This window comes from Notamacropus eugenii, chromosome 3 (assembly GCF_028372415.1).
Source record: "Notamacropus eugenii isolate mMacEug1 chromosome 3, mMacEug1.pri_v2, whole genome shotgun sequence".
Lineage (NCBI taxonomy): Eukaryota > Metazoa > Chordata > Mammalia > Diprotodontia > Macropodidae > Notamacropus > Notamacropus eugenii.
Window position 1 is genome coordinate 170,971,328 of NC_092874.1, and position 23,628 is coordinate 170,994,955.

At 39.1% G+C, this 23,628-nt stretch overlaps 1 protein-coding gene across 47 annotated transcripts in view; it reads right to left on the minus strand.

Moving 5' to 3' along the window:
* CELF2 (CUGBP Elav-like family member 2) overlaps positions 1 to 23,628 on the minus strand; it is a 620,126-nt gene that overhangs the window by 38,616 nt on the left and 557,882 nt on the right. For all 47 annotated transcript variants that reach the window (XM_072653373.1, XM_072653356.1, XM_072653346.1 and 44 more), the window contains one exon: positions 16,071 to 16,205. In XM_072653373.1, the coding sequence (XP_072509474.1) occupies positions 16,071 to 16,205 (135 nt within the window). The remainder of the gene's footprint in view (positions 1 to 16,070; positions 16,206 to 23,628) is intronic.

The window sequence follows — 23,628 nt, forward strand, 5'->3', positions numbered from 1 at the left end:
GAAGGGGAGCCACCAGCCTATGGACATTCTGACCAGGAGGTGAAAAGATTGGGAAATCCATATTACTGGCTTCTCATTTGGCAAACGCAATTTCATGCCTTTTTATGTAAAGTTTGTATTTGTATGGGGGCACATAACATGTGTATTCTGGTAAGACTTGCTGCTACAGGTGCTGTCACCACGGGGGCCCGTCAGCAGCTGGAGATATCATTTAACCACTCTGGGCCTTGGTCTCCTCATTTGTAAGCTGAGATGGTTGACTAGTGGGCTTGGAGTCCCTTTCAGGTCTTAACCTATGAATGTTATGATCAATCCCAGCTGTTCAGTTCCCCAAATAGCTATTCAGGGAACAGCACTGTGACATTGTTCTAGCTCATGCTTCCTCCCCTGGGATTGTGAGGAAGTCCTGCCTGAATAACTACAGAATACAAGACATGCAGTAAGGATTTTTTTAAAAAATCAGGTCCTTGTGTTACTATGGTCTTCAGAGGTAAAGGGCATGACTGAAATCTCCCAAATAGAGATTACAGGGCCATTGGGGTTCCTTCCCTCTTCTCTCCTGGGTGCCCCCCTCCTTCCTTACTGAATTATAGACAGACTTGACAATGAGGCCATCAGGTCTTTGTCATTAAAAACAAACATGATAATAACCTTAGGAAGTTACCTTTAGAACACTCTGGATAACAGCCAATTGCAAGTGGACTTAGTGGTGGTACTATTGTTGTCATTTAAGTGATTAGTCAGGTGTGACTGTTAGTTTGGGGTTTCATGGTAGAGATACTGGAGTGGCTTGCCATTTTCTTCTCCAGCTCATTTTACATATGAGGAAACTGACGCAAACAGGGTTAAGTGACTTGCCCAGGGTCACACAGCTAGTATGTGTCTGAAGTCCTCCTGACTCCAGGGCTGGCATTCTTTCCACTGCATCATCAAGCTACCCAGACTTCAGTAGAAATGGGCTTTTGTTTCCTTCTCTTTGTGGCAGTCTAAGATTGCTTCCATTTTGGTCTGCTTCCACAAAGGGAAACTACCTACTCTTAAGTCAGTGGCAGGAAAATGGCTTTCAGATGGCACACTTGTTTTTATTGCCTCAAGCTCTCATTCTAAACCTCTTTTCCTTTTCCACTGCTAAATTCCTAGGAAAAAAAAAATCTGTTTCCACTTTCTTGACTTCCAACAACTTTTTAACACCAGGTATTCTGACTTCTGGCCCTATTACTGCACTGAAACTGCTTTCACAAAGGTTCCTCATAATCTACTAATTGCTAAGTCTTTCAGCGTTTCCTTTGCCCTCATTCTCCTTGACCTACCTGCAGCATTTAACACTGTCATCCCCTACTTCTTGGGAACACTTTCTCTCTCTCACTGTCAAAAAAGCTAATGGAATTTTAAGCTGCATGAAGAAAGACATATGGTATTCAGCACTAGGAAAGTAATAGCTTCAGCATACTCTAACCTGGTAAGACCACAGACAACTGGGAGTATCACATTCAGTTTGGAGTGCCATATTTGAAGGCAGGCTCAGAGGGAATGCAAAGGAGTTAAAATGAAGGTGGGGAAAAGTCTTGGGATCATTCCATATCAATCAATCAACAAGCTTTGAAGTGTTATGAGCCAGGTACTGGGGACAGAAATACAAAGAATGAAATAATTCTTGCACTTTAGCTTAGATTCAGTCAGGGGAGATAATAAAATTAAAAGATAATAAATAAAGTATGTAAGTTATATAGACTATTAAGAGATTGAATCTAAATAAATATGTTAAATAATAATATTTTATTATATGTAACATACAATAACATAATGATATAATAAATACAAAATAGTTAAGGGGAAGGACTAGCCATCCAGGGGATGAGGAAAGGCTTTATGTAGAAGGTAGTGATTGGGCTTCATCTTGAAGGAAAAGAGAGATTCTCTGGTTGGAGAGTTAAGCACAGAACTGACTGGGTCACTCCCCTACTCAATTAACTTCAGTGGTGCCCTACTGCTTATATATCATCTCCTCTCTTTAACTTTTCAACTCCTTTGCAACCTGACCTCAGTCTATCTTCCAAATCTCATGATGCATTACTCCCCTTCCTTCAGTCTCCAGTCCATTCATTTTAGCCTTTCCTGTTCCTCACATGGACCAACACATGACATTCATGGGTGTTGCTCCCCAAAGTACCCAGGTATAGTGAAGACTGGACAGCTCCATATTGTTGCATAATACTTGTTCCAGTCTCTTATTCTTGAAGGCATTTTTTTCTTGTCCTTTCATTATCATTATACCTTACTTTTATCTCTATTTCCCATGTAGGCTCAGATTATTTCTCCCTCATCTGATTTCCTGTAACTTTATCTCAGTCTCTTATTCATTTCCAATATTTTAATTTGTATGATATGTTTATTTGCATACTTGTCATGTCTCCCTCTATACTGGACTATAAGCTTCATAAGGGAGGGTATCTTTGTTATAATAATAATAGCTTATATTTATATAGTTTTACAAAGCACTTTACATGTGCTGTCTCATTTGATTGAGGAATGAGAGATAGGAAGGAGAGTGGATGGAAAGCTGGCCTCGAGCAAGTAAGGAATGAGTTCGAGTCTCACCCCTGAAATGCTCTGATTGAGTGATTTTGGGCAAGTCATTTTGTTTCCCTTAGTGTCCCAGGAGATCCTCTAAGGCTCCAAGTTGCAAAGGAAATTCTGATCTTTCTTAGTAGGGGGAGTTCCTTATGCCAATGAAATCATGTTCCTATCCCTTGATCCCATAGTGACTGAATCAGGGAGATGGTGCAAATATCACCATCCTCATCATACAGACAAAAGAAAATCATAGGATTTCAGAGTAGGAGAACTGGAAGCTTTCCACTCCATATGCCCAGGAATTCCCACAAAGTCATACCTGACAAGGGGTTGTTGAGTTTCTATTTGAGCGTCTCCAAGAAGAGGGAATCTACCACCTCTTAAAGCAGGCCACACTTGAAAGTGGCCCATCATGTTTTCCTTAAACAGTATTTTCTCTGGGCTACCTATAATGGGTTCCTTCCCTCTATCCTTGTATCATGAACTCAAAACTCTTCTCTAGCCTTGTACCCTCTTCTAGACCTTCTCTAGGTTATCCATGTCTTAGAAAAAGTGACTCATTCAGAGAGATTCAGCGATTGGCTGAAGGTCACACCACTGGCAAGTGGCAAAACTGGAATCTGAATTAGCTAAGGTTGCTGAATTTCCAGTCTAGGCTTACATTGTCGCTTATCTTTGTATCTCTCTCAGCAACTAGTATGATGCATTGCATATATAAGGAATTTAGTAAATGTTTATTAAATGAATTAATTTTAAGTTCTTTATGGCTCAGCACTTTGCTGTGCCCCCTCCCCCCAAAATGCTTATTAGGCAACAAATTGTGGTTTCCAGGAAGTGTATATATATACTTCCTCAAACTGCCTCTTAAATTCACTTTTCTTAGATCTACTCCCCCTGGATGGCAATAGATTAAAAAATAAAAGCCACACTAACAGTGACAACGAAAAAAGTAACACAAGGCAGCAAGAATCTGCCTTCAGTGCATTCATTAAATGCTTTCCATGGAACAATTAGGTGGTGAAAGCGCAGCGGCTTTGTGGTTTAGGAATAAAATAATTGTAAACACAGAGAAAATTGCCTGCATTGACCAAACATACACAGGACTCTGGAGCCTGCGGTTGCTTGTCTGCCTGAAATGAGCCTGGTTCCTGTGTTCCCACTGTGCAGGGAATGTTGTGAGGAGGTAGAATAATTAAGCAGTGACAGAGGCCCCATCATTATTAGCTAATCACAACTTGGGGGCATTAACAAAACACAGAGCATACCTACTCCCATGAGGGCTAATTATTCCTTGATAACCACACCTCCATTTTTAATTTATTCCCCAAAAGACAGGCTTTTGTGTTTTTGAGGAGGTGTGTGTATGTGTGTATGTGTGTGTGTGTGTGCATGTGTGTGTGTGCGTGTGTGTGTGTGTTTGCACAGCAACGACAGGGCAGGAAAAGCGTTTGTGTCAGAAGATGGAGAAAAGATTTTGTGGTATTTTATCTCATTCCTTGAATATGTCTTTTCTCCTGTACATATATCTCTTACCTTCTTCTTGATGCAACTCCGTTCTCACACAGTGGGAGCAGCACTAGGTAGATGAGAATAAGGCAATTCTGCCAACAATTATTAGACAGGAGCCTGTACCAGGCCAAGGGACAGACGTAAAGTTTACAGTCAAAGAGTTTATAGTATAGTAGTTCTAGTGGGGGTAGTTTTCTAAAGATAGAATCAGGTGAAATCCAAGCTTCCTACACTCTAAGCTTCTAAGGAATCAATGGACAGTGAGTGGTTTTTTTTAGAGGTACAGTGGATAGAATGCTGGACCTGGAGTCAGGAATACCTCAGTTGGAATCCAGCCTCAGACACTTATTAACTGTGTGACCCTGTGTAGCTCACTCTAGCTTTATCGTCCTCAGTTTCTCATGTGTAAAATGGAGATAACAATAGACCACACGTCTCTGGATGGTTGTGGGGATCAAATGAGGTAATACTTGTCAAGTGCTTTGCAAACCTTAAAGCACTATTTTATTATTACTAGTGCTGCTGTTTTGTGTTTTCTTGTTTTAATTTTGAATCACTCTTAGGTCTCCTTATATGCTACCTTTGGAAATTAACATGTAAATTGAAAATTGTATTATACTTTAATTATGTATAATTATGTCACATATATATATATTTATGGGCCCATTCATATATATATATATATGAATGGGCCCATAAATAGGCATACACTGTAATGTCTTAGTGCCCCATACAGTTCCACCCTGTCCTTCACTGCTCTTTCCCATTTGTTTTCACCAGCTTGTTTGTACTGTTTTTAGGCAAGTTTTCCAGGTGAAGACCTCTTGATTCCCCATCCACAGGTTGGGGGACCTTGACCCCTTGCCTTATTTTAGTGCCTCTGAAGACAGACAATGAAGTAAGATAGGGGGCATGTTGGGTCAAATGTCCCAAAAGACCTGCCTTGTATGATAAGCTCAGGCTTATCACACACCAAGGGAAGCCAACCTGACCTCTCCTCCTCTTCTGGGCTTTGGCCAGTCACGATATCTTTCATGTGCTTTCCTATGTATATAAAGCTCCATGTTCTTGGCACAGGATACCCATGTGACAGAAATGCTATGGCTTACTCATGAGACTATAACCCAGGAGGTAGAATAGATGTCTTTAACCTGGGCATTTCCAGTTCCTACTCAATGATGATAGATTCCAGTCTTTCTTCCCAAGGACCACGGTTCACTGTGGATACAGTCAACTGATAGGTGACAGGGAGTGAAATATGTTCTTAGGAGAAAAGTCAAGAGACTGACCTCCTTCTTCTTTGCCAAGAGGTGAGTCCCTAGGGTGGACTTTTGACTTAAGAGAGGAAAAAAAAGAAAATGCAAACAATACTTGAATGCTGTGAAGGGTTTTCTATGTAACCCAGATTGCTAAGAGTCAGATCTTCCTTGGGATGTTATGGCCCCATGGCTTGGCAGAAGGCAAAAGATCATGAAAGGCAGATACAGAGTTTTGAAGCTGTGCATGCCAGTCTCAATCTGTTTAAACAGGCAGTCCAGCAAGGCTGCCTCCATTGTAAATGGCCAACCACAGGCTTCTCTCAGGCTCCTTGCAGAGCCTGAATCCAGCACATTTCCTGAAATAAAAGCAAATAACTCTCCAAGGGCCTTGGTACATGACCCTGAATGGTGATAACTAAAAGAAAACCCTGCTTGGATACCGTTATCTTGCTCCATTTAACCCAACAGTTCCATTTTGTCTTTGGTAAGTAGGCTATGTTGGTTTTGTAACCTCAAGTCAAATTTGAACTAATGTGGAAAATTCCCCTGTCAACATCTTCAGCAAATGCAACAACAGGAAGAACTGGGGAAGAGAGAGTATTTTCACTTCATTTGTACTCGTGCTTAATGAAGGGCATTATTTTCTCTCTGAAGTTAGAATTGGGACAAGGTACTTGTGTGCCCAGGCAAGGTCTGAAAATCACCTTCTCCTTAATTTGAAAATTGTGTGTTTTGTGTATTATTGCCTACAAAAAGCTTTCAGCCTTCACTAATAGTCCATCAGTCAATAATTGTTTACTGCATTCTAGGAACACCATGGATACCAAGAAAGGCAAAAAAAAAAACCCCACAAAAAAACCCCCCAAAAACCCCAACTAAATATGTAAGAGAAGGAAGATGATCCAGGAGGGGAAACTATTAGTGGCTGGGGGAACAAGGGAAAAGGCCTACAGAAGGTGGGTTTTGAGATGAATCTCATAGAGAGCTCCGGAAACTAAGAGGTCGACATGAGGAGGGAGGGCATTCCAGGCATAAGGTACAGCCAGTGCAAAGGCATGGAGAGAGGAGATAGCATGTCATATATAAGGAGCCAGTGTACTCATCAGGGGATAAATACCTATGTGCCATGGAGAGTAGAATTTTCTAGCATTAAAAATACGTACATTTATAAAAAAACTAATTTTTTATAAGTGTCTTTTGCGTTTCCTCTTATTCCTACATGAAAGTGTTTTACCCTAGGCAGCTGCCTGCCTTGCCTATCACTATACCTGGTTCTGTTTGAACTCCTTTTAGTTTCCTTATGTATGTGTATTTTTAGAGAGGGCAGAGGGCAAGATCCATGCCTTAATCCAAAAATAATCCTATCTTGTACTTCAATAGAATCAGAGAATATCAGAGGCCATCTGGTTTGTCCTAGATCCGAAGCAAAAAAAAAAAAAAATCCCCCACTATGTAACAGTTAGTCATGACTTTTCTAATGACAATGGGAATTGTGATTTCTGTGTTTAAAGAGAATTCTAGTGTTTCTTTCTAAGGAACTTAGAAATGCTGAAAATATCTCAGTGAAGAGACCACAGGTAACAGAGGATTTATCTCATTTCACAAATGTGAAAATGGAATTACAGATGAAATGACTTACCCAAGATCACACAGTCTCTTGACTCCTGTTCACTGCATTAAAATGAATTCAAAGGAGAATGGCTATTGGAAGTCAGGCTGCCTGAATCCTTACCAGCTTCATCAGAGAGTAATTGTCAGGCTGACTCATAGGGTAATTGACGGCTTCCTTTCAGTAGTCTTGAGAGACTCTTCATTTCCATTCCAGGTATGTACTTACCTTTTCCTCCCCTCTAAGCCGATTGATGTATGAACTAAATATCTTACTGTCCAATTATACAGGAATTGAATGCTCCAATTTGACTGCTTATGTTTTGAATGTGCCAGCATTTACCTTACAAAGGAAACCTCTAGAGAACAGGGACCAGATTAATGTCATCCTCTTGGTATATTGCCTCACTGGACTGAGTATTTCATAAAAAATGCATTTTGAAGATGATGATGATGAGAAAAACATATACTGAAGATGAGATGATGAGAAATATCTTCAGATATGGTTATGGAATGTGGTAGTTATGTACTACGTAGGGTGTCCCAAATGTCTTGGGATACCTTATACTTGGGGGACTTATTTTTGAGACTTATGCAAGCAACATGAATATGTAGCAAATATTCTGTAGATTTCCTCAACTGTATATCTAAAAAAACCCAAACCCAGAAAACTTATTTAAATAGTGTTAGTGAAAAATAAGTGTAACATAGCTCTTATTCTCATTGAAAAAAATAAAAGAAATAAAACAAAAGAAATGGAAGAAAGAATAAATCACGTAGAATAGCTTGGTTTTTTTTTTTTTTTAATCCTACCAAAAAACAAAGAAACAAAGCGTTGAATGAACTACTGGCTCCAGAATGCATGGCAGGATATTCTGCCCCAAAGGACTACAAATAATCATAGCTCAGGGCACAGGCAGAATTTACTTGCATAAAGCAAGTGAAGTGATGAACCATAAATATCTCTACCCCCTCAGGTGTGCAGCTTTATTAAGCTTTAAATTAGTTCAGGACTATTAAGGACTCCAGTCTGTTCTAGGTCAGGGGCGTCTCATAAACCATTTGAGGACGCCCATCGAGCATTCGGAAGCCATGCTGTTGGCAGGAACCGATGACCCTTTGGCAGACCAGGAAGCTCTAATGAATTAGTCAGCTGGGCAACTGACTATTTGGACCAGTCAATTTCGGATTTTCTCAAACTTCTATCCTGGCTCTTTCAAGAAGCAAATACCAAAACAGGAATGCCACTTTAAGCCTCCTACTCTGTACAAGCATCAGAATTCATGTGGGACAGGGAGAAGGGTTTTTAAATTGCTATTATTGTTTCAGTAGGTTTTTTTTAAAATTCACAATATCTCAGAAACAGGGCAATATCCTATATATAAAAAAGTCACTTATTAGAAAGGAAGACGGCTTGTCTTTTCCCTTTAAACAAAGGAAGAATTCCTTTTTCATAAATGGTTATTTTTCAATACCAAACTACCTAAAAATTATTGTACACTGGGCCCTCATATTTATATGCTTTCTCTGAGAAGTCACAATGTAAAAGTGCCAAGTTCGCTCTGGACAGTAGCAAACATCACCTTTTGTTCCACTAAATTTTACACTGAAGGTGCACCAGAGCCAGGGGCTCCCTGCTCTTCCTTCTTCCTTGTTCTTCCTTCTTCTACGAGAAGGTTGTGAAACTGTAAACTAAAAAGGGAGAAAAATGGACTGCTTTCTCCTCTAAATCTAAAATAATTTTTTTTTAATGTTAGAAATAAACAAATTGTGAAAACTTTCATAAGAAAGTAGGCATACAAGCCAGATTTTATTACAGCAAATTCCCAGGGGATGTCTGATTTATTTTGCCAAGCTGGAATTAAGTTATTTCAAATGTTACTTTAAGTAAGTGGGTCATTGGATGGGTTTGGGGATTATTTTCCTCATCATGGGATTTTACTTATAGTAGAGGTTATTTACTGTTAGCTCTATTAATGTTGGTTAACAGAAAGTGAAATGTCATAGCAATAAATCTTTCACGTGACCCCCAAAGTGACTCTAGTAAAAGACACACTAGGATACCACTTCTGGAGAGGAAGCAGAATATGCTGAGAAAGGCAGCTCACTTGCAAGTAACATGCTGTCGTCTCTTTTATCTGTGGCAATATGACAGCAAGGCTAATTCAAACCCACAGATAATCACGACACCTCATTTTAACACTTGCCTTTTATTCTGCCCATCCCCTCCAATGGCTTATAAGAGTGGCTAGGGAAGAGGAAAAGAGAGAGAATTTCATTACCCTTCTCTCCAACTATGCAGTAAAACAAACAAAAAGGTGTGTAAGGGAGAGAATGGGGACCACAAGGGTCTGGAATTAAATTAAATAGTTTGCATCACTGAGATGTCTGCATTTGCATATTAAGAATATTTTGTGAAGCAAAATGTAGCCTTGTTTCACTCACAGGGTAATAATACCAGATAAGGTACCTCTCAAAATTCCATATTTGAGGGCAGGTGGTTCTTTTTAAAATGAAATGGTCCCTTTAGTTAATCCAAGTGGAGAGAATACCACTTATTCTACAGAATGGCACCAAGGCAGTTTGCTAGTCAGCCTTCACAAGATACATTCAAACGTGGATCTGTATTGATTCATTCTGAAGAAAGCTGTCAGCCTAGACTATCCACCTACAAGTGATGGTTATTTTGGGGTCACTTGGGAACCAAGTCAAAGACAGAGAGGTGGGGGTACTGGCCTGTAACAGAGTGTCACTATGATGGATTTGAACTGCTGACTGCAGAAATATGTATTGAACTGACCTGGGGTATAAAAAGGAGGCAGCTGTTAAAAATTTCTCTGTGAACACTGTAACTGTCATGGAGTCTTTGTGAGCTAGCTTGCAAGAAAAATCCCACATTTTGACAATTGAGGATTTGCTACAACACCTTTAAGGAATAATGTCTTGTGGTTGGCTTTACCCTGAAATTTTTTTTTTTTAGATAACTGCTTCCTACAGATGGGATGGAAGCTGGATTCATCTTAAACTGCATCCCAGAAATTTGGTTATAGACAGCAATATTGGGGTGAATAGAGAGAGGACTGGATACAGAGTGAGGATAAACAGAATTCAAATCCTACCTTACGGATGTACTAGCTATGTATCCTTTTAACTTCTTCTGCACTTACTGATACAGTCAGGGTGACTAGGTGGTGCAGTGGGTAGAGTTCTAGGCCTGGAGGACCTGAGTTCGAATTTGATCTCAGATATTTATTAGCCGTGTGACCCTGGGCAAGTATTTTGCTGAACTTAAAGCATTCAATAAAAGTTCATTATGTTGTCACTGTTGTTGTGTTCCCAAAGAATCTCATTTTAAGATACTCATATAATTCTCAAACAGCATTATGGAAAGAGTCTAGCATATTACTGAATAAATACAATAACCATACGGCTGAAAAGTATATTTAGGGAACCCTGATTTCAATCGAGTCTACTCGCATACCACTGACACGTATACATATTTTATAGTTTGCCAAGTGCTTTACGTATATTATCGCATTTGAGTCCCATGACAACTTCATGAGCTAGGTACCATGAGTATAGTACACTCATTAAACAAATGAATAAACTGAGGCTGAGAGGTTTTGACAGCTAAGTAGCGCAGTGGAAAGAGGGCCAGTCCTAGAGTCAGGCTAACTCATGTTCCTGAGTTCAAATATGGCCTCAGATACTTACTAGCTGTGTGACCCTGGATAAGTCACTTAACTCTGTTGGCCTCAGTTTCCTCAACTGTAAAATGAGCTGGAGAAAAAAATGGCAAACTACTCTAATATCTCTGCCAAGGAAACCCCAAATGGGGTCAACAAAGAGCCAGACATGACTGAAACAAGTGAACCACAACAAAGAGAGGCTAAATGACCTGCCCATGCTAATACAGCCAGTAAGACTTAAAGGTAGGGCTTAGACCCAGAACTCCTGGTATCGTACTACATGGCTTAACAATCTAGGATCTTGCCTGGATAATTCCATACTTTCCTAACTTCCTCCCATCTCTCCCTACTCCTTTCCCTCCTACAGACGACTGTTAGATTCATCTCTTTAACAAACAGTTCTGATCATGGCAGATATCATCAGTGGTCCTCCACTGCCTATTAAATAAAATTCAAATTTTTTAAACTGTCATTCCAAGTTATCCACCATCTGCCTTCAACCCATCTTTCTTGACTTAGCTCAAATTACCTATGTCATTGGCATGCTTTACACTCTAGTCAGATTGGATTATCTGTAGTTTCCTGATCACCTCCCATGCTTCTGTCCCTCCATACATTTGCCCATATAATCCTGCATATCTAGAATGCCTTGCTGATTATCTCTGTTTTCTTTGCATTCTTCCAGGCCCAACTCAGTGCTTCTTCTTTCTTCATATGTGTTCTCAGTCCAGTAACTACATGTTTTTTCATCTTGCTATCTCCCTCAACGTCACAGAGGCACTCGGTAAAAATCATTTACAAGAATTGAGATTCCAAACTCTTTAGTTACGGTATTGCTATTCTATTAAATAAGGAAGAGTGGAGGAAAGGAATAAACATTTATTAAGCACCTGCTCTCTACCAGACACTGTGCTAAGTGCTTCATCATTATTATTTCGTTTGGTCCTTATAATGGTGCCGGGAGGTAGATGCTATTATGATCCCCATTTTACAACGGAAGAAACTAAGGTAGACAGAGGTAATGTGACTTTTCCAAGGTTGTAGAGTTAGTAAGTGTCTTGAGGCCAAATCTGAACTTGGGTTTTCTAGACCCCAATGCTAGAGCCCAGTGCTTTGTCCAACAGCGTGCTGCCTAGCTGCTGAGGACCAAGACATGATGGTACAATGAAAGGAGTGCTGGATTAAGGGTAAAAAATAAACTGGGTTCAAATCCCAGCTCTGCCACTTACTAACTGTGACTTTAGGCAAATTACTTACTCTTTCTGGGCCCAGTTTATCTGTAAAATAAAGGAGTTGAATAAGATAACTCCTAAGGTCATTTCAACATCAATTTATAGTCCTTTGGTTTCTTGGGACAAAAAAAAAATAAGAGAGAATCACCATTCCTTATTCCTTGCTTGTCACAATTATTTGCACTGGGCAAGCTGATATGCCTAAACCTGGTCATAAAATTATTCAATTTCTTTACCTAGTCTCCCCCTCTTCCCGTACAAGGCAATAGAGACACATAGTTTTTTGGTAAATGAATCACCTCCCTTCCCATAGAGTGAGCCTCTCTGGATACTTATGACTTTACTCAGAGAATACGAAGAGACAGATAAAATAAGGAGTGATGAATGATAATAAGCATGAATGATAATAAGATATAAGAATGGCAAACAACAAACTCAAAAATGTGAAGGTACAGAATGATTTCTTCTGTAGATAACTGTTTCCTATTGCTTATTGGGTTGCTAAACCCACTGTTGGTTTTTTCCCCTCTCTGCTAAACTATGAAACTGCATATGTATGCATAAAATCTATAAGTTGAAACCATTCATTGCTATGGGAAGCTTGACTGGCATTAAATCACATTCAGTCTTTGTTTTCTAAGCTCAGATAGCTAGAAAGGAACTGTAACCATTTACTTGAAAACTGACATACAGGAAGCATCTCAAAGAGGCAGAGGAGCTGGGGGGGAAAGTATTACTTACAGTTATAAATTAAAACTATTTGAAAAGTAAGTGCTTCACATGCATAGAACGGGAAAAAAAATTTGCCTCCACATAGTGAAGTGCCTTCTACGATCAAAAGAAATTATTTATGATTCTTGTACATACCTCATTGAATCTCAATTCAGAGAGGCAAATGGGTAACTTTAAAATACCCTTATTTTAAAAAAGAAAGTTCACCAGGAAGAAGGAATGTACTAGATGCAACAATACATAGTATAGACTGAAAATTCCCTGTGGGTTTTCTTTTCCGAGACTGGAAGCACAATCAGCTATCCCATTTCTGGTGAGTATGGGAGCTTTGACCTGTTCTGTCTCTCACCTGGACCAGTTCCCTTACTTAGTCAGTCGTGTAACTCCTCTCTCTCAGAGGTTCACCATATTGGTGCCAGACTTGATGTGGACATTCACTTGGCTTAGTCCATTACATCTTAGAGTTCCCACACTCAAGAGATCTACCAGTCTGAGCCTTGTCAGCAGAATAGGAGATTATAGGCATATGTCACCATGCCCAGCAAAAAATATACTCAGATATGGGAGCAACACTGCTGTCATTCATAGCTCTCAAAATGCTTTAGGAAAATACACTTACTAATTTTCACACCGGCCCCTCTAAGCATAGATAGGTTACAGAGATCATTATTTCTTCTCTCAGCTGTAGCAACATATACAATTGCTCTTTTTATATGGAGTCCCAGCAACCCATTCCTCAAAAACAAGTTCAAATTTGGGTAAGAAAAAAATGACCAAAGAATTAATTATTAAATAGGAGAGATTAATGTAAATAAAGGAAGCAATTATCATACCAAAATATAAAACAAGAAAGTTGATTAAGTGAAGCTTCAAAAGACCTATGAGAAACTTATGAAAGACATAATATGCATTTACCTGGTTTTTATTCTTTCATGATTTAATTTTCAATTTTACTCACTACCATCTGATAATTGCATGAAACAGTTACTCTAACCATGGGCAATTTAAACAATTTAAATTTTTATTTCAAGGCCATGAGACAAAAGAACCTATTTATTGCCTGAGGGGATTTTTACAAAAATGAAAGCTTAATCTTTCATGTTTTTTAAGCAAAGGCTGTTTAAAATCATTTATAATAATGCTTTAGGGAGACTTTTCCTGAGCATGCAAAATTGAAATTATAAATTTACAATTATAAAAAAATTAATAGTTTGGGGGATTGCATTGTCCCTCTCCTTTCTGGATGAATTTGGCTGCAGCTTAAGAAGTGGTGTTAAAAAAAAAAAAGAAGTGGTGTTACAGATTTAAAACTACAGAATTCTCAGGGGGATTTAAAAAAAAAAAAAAAAGAGGTCACAATGCCATTTAACAGTTCCACTGGGTCATCTTAATGGTAAAGTATTTAGCCCTGTTTATTTGTTTTTTAACATAAATAATGGCATTAACCTCAAGAGCTATTTCAAAGTGGAATATTTTATATAAAATCTCCTGGACTCATTGGAGATCCAACCACATTTTCTGGGGCTTTGACTTAGCCCTTGATGGAAATTAGACAAACAATTTACATTCAGTTAAACACCACATTTTTTAGTTACACTTAAGAAAAATAACTGAAATGCAGATTTAAATTGTTCCTGCTACTATAGCTCAGTTTTAATATACTTTCAGCTATTATGTAGGGCTTTTCTTCACAGAGGAGAAAAAAAAATCACTTACAATAATACTCCAGTTAACAGACTACACAGAAGGGCAGACAAATTACATTGGGGTTAAATTGAAGGATGCTTTACCAGGGTGGTTTTTCAATTAATGAGAAGAGAAAGAAGGATGGAAGAACATTTCCCTTTTGCTATCATCTCAAGAAAAAGAGTTATGATCAAACAAACACAAGCACCATCAAAATCTCTTTCCAACTCAGTCCTTCTTGATAGGTTGGGTCACAAAATAGTTAAGTATCATCCCTTTTGGGTGATAGTTACCTTATGCTGTGGAGTGAAATGAGCAAAAGAAAATGGCCTTGGAAATGTCTCAGGTCATAGAAGACTTAGAACACAGACGGTTCTTAAAATGACTTGAACTCGAATATAGTATCCTCACTGATGATTCTTAATCTTTAAAGAACTGTGGCTGTCTTTTAGTATTGATTCTGATTCTCTCGAACCTCAGGCAATAAAATAGGCCAGGGTCTTCTGTTCCCAAGTATGTTACAGATTGAAATAAAGCATGCTGGGATGACTAAAATAGTTAACAGGCAGAAGAGGTTTTTCTTTTCTTTTCTTTTCTTTTTTTTTCAATTTTGTCTCCTGTTTTAAAGGAATCACAGCTTACTTCCGTCAGCCTTGTCTTAACACTGGGTTGCTATTCTGGGCACAAAAGGGGGTGAAGCCACACTTAAAGGTCTAGAAAATTCAGGAAGGAGGAAAAAAAAGTGAGAACTTTCTGGATATTTTTGTAAATTCCAGTGTCTGAACAGCAAAAGGGCATTTCCTTTTAAGATAAAGAGACAACTTTTTAACAAAAAAAACTTACAAAGATGAATTTGAGCATATTTCTTTGATGCTTTAATGTTTATGAAATTTTACACTTACAAACTCTTGTAGATGGGTAGTACAAGTATCTGGGTTCCCTGACCAGTTGCTAAATCCAAGTTTTTAGGTTGGTTTTTTTTTTTTTTTTGATTCCTTCTAGCTCAGAAATCTAAGCTCCTATGATCCTATTATCCCCATTAAAAAGAGATAGGAAACTGAGACTCAGAGAGGTTAAAGGATATGGCCACAGTCACTGTGACAGAATCTGGATTTGAATTCGGGGCTTCTAACTTTAAGTGCATTGCTCTTCTTTTACTCCACAAGACTTTGCTATGACCAACCTGGAAGTTTAGGCTGGTGTGGTAATCACATTAGAATAATCTGAGCTCTTATAACAGCATAAGGAAATGAGAAATGACTTTTTTCTTTAAAAATTCTCTGATGTACTGAAAAGTATGACCATCTGAATCTGCATATGGAATTTTAAAGACAGAAAGGAGGAATAGCTGGGGTAAATTTAAGGAGAAGAACCTAATATAGTCAATCAATAATTCAATTTACAAAAAAGTGGGATTGAAACAAAGCTTTCCAGGGAGAAAGGTGTGTAACAGAAAGGACAGTATGTTCTACAAAAGTACCTTGGGCCAATGCCAGACAAGACTCTTTTGGACTCTGGGTGCCAGTTAATGCTGTCAGTCTTTGAATTTCTAATCTCTGGACCTCTCCCTCCTGTTCCTTTTTAAAGATTTTTTTGGGAAAAACCCAACTTAAACTCCGTTTCTTAAAACATATGAAAACATAGCCATCCTTTTCCATGTGGTTTCTTAGCTATCCACCAGAAATGCCCATCCTGGGATAAGTGAGTGGGGAACATTTGTTTAGGGACCTGTGGAGGCTCTTTGCCTTGTAAAATTTTGGAATTAGAGGAATTTCTCTTACCAGGACTCGTGAGGGCTCCCAGGGCACTACTTGTTGTGGAGAGAGGGTTTGCATTGGTGGTGGTAGCTGAGGTTTGGGCAGCAGCCGCAGCAGCAGCTAATGTTGCCAGATTCTGTAACTGTAAAGCGTTCATGCCTGTAAGAAGAACAAAAAATAAAGCTTTACAAAGAGGGTTATGGTTAGGAGAGGTTTGATTTCTTTGCCCAGTCTCCTATGCAGAGAAGGCTTCTAAAATGATCATCTTTCCTATATGGTGAGCAAGGCATATTCTTTGCCCACCATTTCTTGCCACTCCTTCAGTTCTTTTTTGTCCTACACAGCTAAAGCTAAATTTTACTAGTCCTATTTGCTGTACAGAGAGCCACAGTGTGGGTGGTAGTAGCCTTCTTTATCCCATTTTTTCATTGGAAGCAAAACTTCAGTAACTGAGATGCCATTAGCCTCATAGAACAACTCCCTCCACTATTTGGGGGTATAGTAAAATACTCTAGGTATGTCTGACCAAATAAAAAGTTTATGAATTGACACACTTCATCAAGAGCACCATCTGAATGCAGTGCCAGCTATTCCCCGCGACCCAACTTCATCCACTGGTACAAAGAGACAACTGAAGATAGCAGAAAGGACCCCAGGTGTGGAATTAGACAAGCTGGGCTGGAATCCCACCACTCCACTCCTTATTACAGCTTACAGTAGCTACAAGGCCTAGTGAAAGAGTGTTGGACTTGGAGGCAGGAAGACTTGAGTCTGAATCCTTCAATATGCTATGTCACTTTGGGCAAGTTATTTGAACTGTTAGCCTCATTTTTTTCTCATTTGTAAAATGGCAGTATACCTCACAGGTTATGAGGATCAAATTAGAAAACACATTAAAAAGCTCTGTAAATCTTAAAGCTCTAAAAGAATGCCAGCAATTATCATTATCAGCTGGGTGACTTTGGGCAAATGACTTAATACATCTGGATCTCCGTTTCCTTGTCTATAAAACGAAGTGATTAGCCTAGATCATCTCTAAAATAATTTTGTGGACCTAGATTACAGAATGAAGAGAAAATCTTTCTACACCAGGGGTGTCAAACATGTGGCCTGCATATGGTCCACAAAAGTCTCTTGCACAGGTCCAACCAGATGAAACTATAATTGGAAAGTATTTATTGAAAAAAGTTAAAATACAATGAAACACAAATAAAGTTAATATGTGGTTTTCTAAGCTAAAATGCAACCTGCAGTCATATCTGACTCGTCATGACCCCATTTGGGGTTTTCTTGGCAAAGATACTGGAGTGGATTGCCATTTCTTTCTCCAGCTCATTTTACAGATGAGGAAACTGAGGCAAATAGGGTTAAGTGACTTGCCCAGAGTCCCATAGCTAGTAAGTGTCTGAGGCCAGATTTGAACTCAGAAAGAAGAGTCCTCTTCTCTTGACTCCAGGCTCAGTGCTCTGTCCACTGCACCATCTAGGTGCCCCACCTTGGGAGGTAGGTGTGATTATTATCTTCATTCATTCCCCATCATTATAGAGTAAGGAAACTGAATCAAGCAGAGTTTTGAGAGCTACTAAGTGTCCGAGGCCAGATTTGAACTGGGGTCTTAACCTTAGTCGTATTCCAGAGTTTAACACATGATATGAAAGCAAAAAGCCACTTTTCTCTGTGATATGGCACACGTACTCTCCAAATTCATAATCAACCTTTAAGAAAAAATGTCATCTAAGCCAGCAGAAATTCCAACCATCCCAGAAAAACATTTGAGCATTTTCCAGTTCCTTCATTTACTAACTACTGTGATTAGCATTTGGAAAATGTGAAGAAAAAAGTGAGAAGATGGGAGCAGCAGCGAGCAAAGGAAAGAAGAAACAGAACCTGCCAAGTGGAAGGTTTGTGCTCAGATGGGTGAAAGCCAGTGGCCAGGTTCCTAGACTCTCCGATTCCCTGAAAATCTCTCTAACAGCCTAGGCTCCAGGGGAACACACAATAGAGAGTAAAAGAAATTCTATTTGATCAGTTTTGAGTCTATTGGGAAGAGGGGAAAGAGAGCGGGATGCCTTTAGGAGGTAGGTGCACTTATTATCCCTACTTTACAAATGAGGAAACTGAGGTTTGAAGGAAAGGATGGTTGGGGGTGGAGCAAGAGGAACTAACAAGGGGAGAGACCATCTTCTTGTTGTACTAACTAATTAATGTTATCAAAGCTCACTAATCTTTTCATTTGAGATGCTACCTGCTCTGTACCTAGATCTTCCTAAAGTTCCCCTTCCGTGAGGTTGTTTAGAGGAAAGGCCTTTGAAATCTGTATAAATGGGAGTCATTTCCATAGATCACAGCCATTCACGTTTGCCCCAGCTACTAGAGTTTCTCTTTCACATGTTTATAGCCTCATTCCTCATCCTCACTGACCTGCTTATAGGATGCTGCTGAATACGTTCACTTTGGGACAGAAATAATAATAACGAACATTCCTATAGCACTTTAAGGATTGAAAAGCAATGTATGGCTCATTTGATCCCCATGACAACCTTGTGAAATGGGTGCCATTATTATTTTTATTTTACAGTTAAAGAAACAGATGAAAAAGGGATTATGGAACTTGCCCAGGGTCACACAGCTAATAAATGTTTGAGACTGGATTTGAACTCAGTTATTCTTGGGTCCAAATCCTTAAGTGTATCTACTTTGCTACCTAGGAAGAAAAACAACAATACTGTGTGGTATTATTATTTGTATCTTACAGAGGAGGAAACTGGGGTGCAGAGATCAGAAGCTATTTGTTTGTGATCATATAACTAACAGGTGGCAGAGCTGGAATGCACAGTCTCCAAATTCAGGGCTGTTTCCACTTTACTACATTAACAAAGGGATGCCAGTTTTATCTGCTTCACATTTTAATCTTGGGTGAGTTTCTAGGGTTATCTTTAGTTATAGGTAGACAAATAAACACTTTGCGTAAGTGTTTTCAACCTAATCTGGACAACACTTGGGTCCAATGCATGCATCTGTAAGACTATGGGTTAAGATTATAAAGCTACTCTGTAGCGTAGAGTGAAGCTAAATGGTCCATGAACTGATGGGATCTGTTCCTCATCTTCATTGCATAAAGACAAACCAGTCACTTATCCATAAAACGATACAGCGTTCACCTCCCTCTCTAATATTACTTAAGCAATCTTTTGCTTTCTCAAGGTAGTGGCACTCGCTTCCTTCTCTAACCATTATACGAACCCCAGCTATTGTAGGTCATGGATCGGAACTTTTCGACATTCTCATATAAACACACATATTAACCCTTCTCCATACTGGTTATGTTGTTCTGGCTAGGTTTCTTCAAACATTGAACTCTGACAGCATAGCATGGACTTGGGCATTTGGGGTTGAGGCAGGGATGGAGAAAGAGAGGAGAGATACAATCAGTGCTGTTGAAGATCTATAAGAAATATAGTACTTTCCCTTATCCTATATCTCAAGACTAGCACATACATAAATACCTTTCCTTAGTCGAGTGGCCTCAAGGCCACAGGTTCCCCACCCCAATTAATCTATGCTAGTCAGTTACTAGTTACCCTGTGGTCTTAGCTGAACTTTCTGGTACAAAATGTCAAAGAGATGAGTAAAAGGGAACAAAATGGAGGAAAACAGAAGTTTCTAGAGCTCTTAATAAGTTCATACAAAGTAAAATAAGTGATCATCCTATGTTAAAACCTGAGTATTCTGGATTCAGAGGGTGGGGGAAGGAGAGAAATATAGTCTCTTCGTTCCTCCCTACATTTTCTCCAATTATCCATCCACGAAAGTTAGAATTGTATTAGCTCTGAATCCAAAGTCCTTCATCACTGGGTGGCCATTTTAAGAGAAAGGGACAAGTTGTACCATTACTTCTTGTTTCCTTAAGGTTACCTTCATTTCTTGATAACAGATGCATTAGGACCTCTCTTTGTGAATGTAGATGTACCAGAAGAATTTTGGATCCTCTCAGTCTGAGCCTCAGTTTCCTATCTTCCCATAATGAGGATAACAGGAACAGATTTCTGAGCTTTTCCCTTCAAGTTAAATATGATGTCATTCTTTCTGACTGGAGTCCATTTGGATTCACCTGACTAAAAATATCAGTACTTAATCAAATTCCTAGGAGGCGGTATAGTGTTCTGAAGTTCTGTTATTTGATCCTGGTCAAAGGCCTATCACTGTTTCTAAAGATAAACTTCAAGTTCAGGGAGTGACCCTGAACTCCTAGAAAATAGATTAAGGGGACAGTCAATCTAAGAACAGGAACATTCTTTTGTTAAAACAATCAAAAGCAGTATCTTTTTCTCTACTCTTGACTAGACAGAATGATCCCAGGAAGACTGAGCAGTTCTAAGGACACACCTTCCAACATTAACATTTCTACAGTACTGGATGGTGAAGCAAATCCTAAAATCGAGCTCTGCTTGATCTAGACTCTGGAACTTTGTCTCAGATTCATGACAACTATAAAAATGTAAGGAGAAATGGTTTGGGTCAAAGAGAATTCCAAGAAAGGAGAATAAACTGTCCTTGGTCTGTTCCTGTTCTCTCTTATGCACCCCTCTCTCTGTCTGTCTCCCTTCCTCCCGCTCCAATCAAGCTTGTATAATTAATAAATTTGTCTCCTCTAAGCTTATGACAAAAAAATTCAGAGCAGCTGAGATCTTACTCCCTAAAATAGAAGGGACCTTAGGAGCAATCTAGTCCAGTCCCCTAATTTTACAGATTAGGAAAATGAGACCTAAGATATCCAGATGCTGAGCCCAGTGCTCTCTCTAAGACATCTGTCTATTTGATTGACTTCTTAGTTCTTTGTATCAGGCATAACCTAAAAAGGTAGATGAAAAGAATATATATATACACACCCAAGTTTTCTAGACTTCAGAGAGACCTGGGCTTCTCTTAGCATCTTACCCAAGTCTTCCCTACTTTGGAGAATTTTTCAAGCAATTTTTTGAATGCCAGGAATGAGGGTAGAGGAGGAGAGAAAGAGTGGAAGAGAGAGGAGGGGAGGGGGAAGAGATGAATTCCTCAAGGAAAGAAAATTTTGTAAAAAGCACAAGAAAAACCAGCTAAGAAAGCTTTCCAGGTTGAATGACATCATTCTACATTCTCGTTCCTCATGTCTAAGTAGGTCATCCTCCTTAAGTAAATCACTCTTCTCTATTTCACATTATCTATTGCTTTTGTACCAAGTCTCAGAATCTCCACTGTTCTCTCTTCTGGGAGTGAGAGTTCCCCTTTACTTACTAAATTTGAATTCTCTCTCTGTAGGAGAGTCAAACTTGGGGTGGGGGAAGGTATCCCAAGTAACTGAACAGCCTTACAATAGATTGCTGCTGCCGCTGTTTAGTTTGGAACAGCGTTCTTTCCAGCTTTCTAAAATGTATGAATGCATGCAGGGGCCATTCCTATTCCTTTCCCACCCTTTCACCTCCTTCCCTTGGCAGCTTGCTTTCTACTTACTCAGTAACACTTTCTATTTCTCAACTACTGCTACACAAAAATTCTGAACATCACACATAGAGTGGTAGTCACCATGACTGGAAGCTGGTATAGCAAACAACTCTTTACCCAGGAAAAAGAAACAAAAATAATACCTGCAGGTACGCTCATCCTGGTAACGGTACCTTTTAAAATGACAGACAGCATCCCTTCTGCCTTCTGATCGAGAAATTGCTACAGTTCTTAGGAGGTTGACAATATTAGAAATGAAAATTGAATTAAGAAAAATCAGATCCAGTAGGTTAAAATGTTATTATGAATTTCACTTGAGTATTGATATCAATTTTGGGAAAAAGTTGGTAATAGAGGAGTTCAGTTTTCATTTAGTTATTTGGCAAGTGGAGGAGGGAGAAACCCTTTACCAAACAATGAAATTAGGTACAAAAACAGTTGCACAACATTCTTGCTTGAAACTTAAAAGTTTTTTAAAAAAAATTATTTATAAGGAGAAGGGCATGAAAATTTAATTTAATGTTCACCTTAGGTAATTTTGTGTCTTATTGTTCATAGCAATTACCATAAATCTGCATATCAATAAGGAAGAACAGATGTCAGTTGTTACAAGTGCTTGCCAATCAGGTCTGTTAAAAAGTGACAGATGGGTGGTTATAGAACATTCTCATAAGGCCTATTAGAACATTCACAGGAAATTTCTGTAGTGTTGGACTGTTGCAGATAAAGTTCTGTGTAACGGGGATATGTGAGTCCAAGACTCTACTTTGTCACTTTGGGTACTGTCCATAGCGTAAGGCTCTCAGATCAGGGCAGAGTATTGTATCTCTTCTCTCTTCCACACCCCTCTCTTCCTGTTTCCTTCTTTTCCTTTTCTTCAGCTTGTTACACTAAAATGTTCCGCTTGGAGAACCAGTACTGACTTGTATTTTGTTTGTGGAAGTTTGCTGTTTTCTTTCTTAAAAAAAATCAAGTTTTCTCATCATGAAATTTTTTTTTTGATTTGGATTCCACTCATCCTAGAGTAAAGTGTGGTCTGAAAACCCCTGTGGATCTCTGAGACCCTTTCAGGGAGTTCATGAGGTCAAAATAATTTTCATGGTAATACTAAGATGATTCAGTTTTTAATACAGTAAAATATCTAGAGGTATATCTCACATAGCTCTTGGTAGGTAGGGGGTGGTGTAATATTATTTAAGAGTATAGAGAGGTCCTAAGATCAAAAAGTTTGAGAATTGCTGTATTAAAGGATGCTTACTGCTGAGGGAAGACCTTTTCTGCTTTAGCAAAGTATCCTTCTCTTTACGGATAGCTCTGGAGTTTCTGCTATTCATTTAATAAGTTTTTTCTCCTTAGCCCCTCTTCTTCCTAACCTACCTAAAATTCATACATTTAGAGTTCGTTTCCAGAATTTGGTGGATGCAGCTCTCCAATCAACATTTCTGACCTTCTCTTTCCTAGGAGCAGCATTTGAGCCAAATATGTCCAAGATTGTGACTCACACAATGGACAGACAACTCAGTACTTTGCTTCAGAAGGTCAGGTTCACAGCAGTTCAGTTTACAGGGCCTCAACTGATTGCTACTGGCAAAGTCACCTGAAAATACTGAATCTGAGCAGCCTTTCCTCAAGCCTGGGTTTTGGGTTTGGTTAAGAGGGTGGCATAGGCACAGGTAGGCTGGGTGTGGTAGCCTAAGGCAGGGGAGGGGTGGCATAAATATATGGTCATGGGAAGGGATCCCTGTCAACTCTTTCATTTTGTAGGAGTGGAAATGGTGACCCAGGGCTATGACAGGAGCACAGATTTAGGGCTAGGAGAGACCTTAGAGGCTACTAGTTCACCCTTACTCTCATTTTATTTAGAAGGAAATAGAGGCTCCAGACTCAAGAGACTTGCCCAAGATCACAAAGACTGGCATAATGGAAGATGTAGGATTCATATTTTTTTTATCCTTATACAGCATGTTCCTAACACTTTCCTGTGAAATAAAACATGTTATAAAGAAATTAAGCAACAGAAAAGCCAGAGATAAAATCAAATCCCTGCCTCCCCAGAATCTTAGCCAGACATCACAAGCAGGGTCCTTTTCAAGGTTTCAGA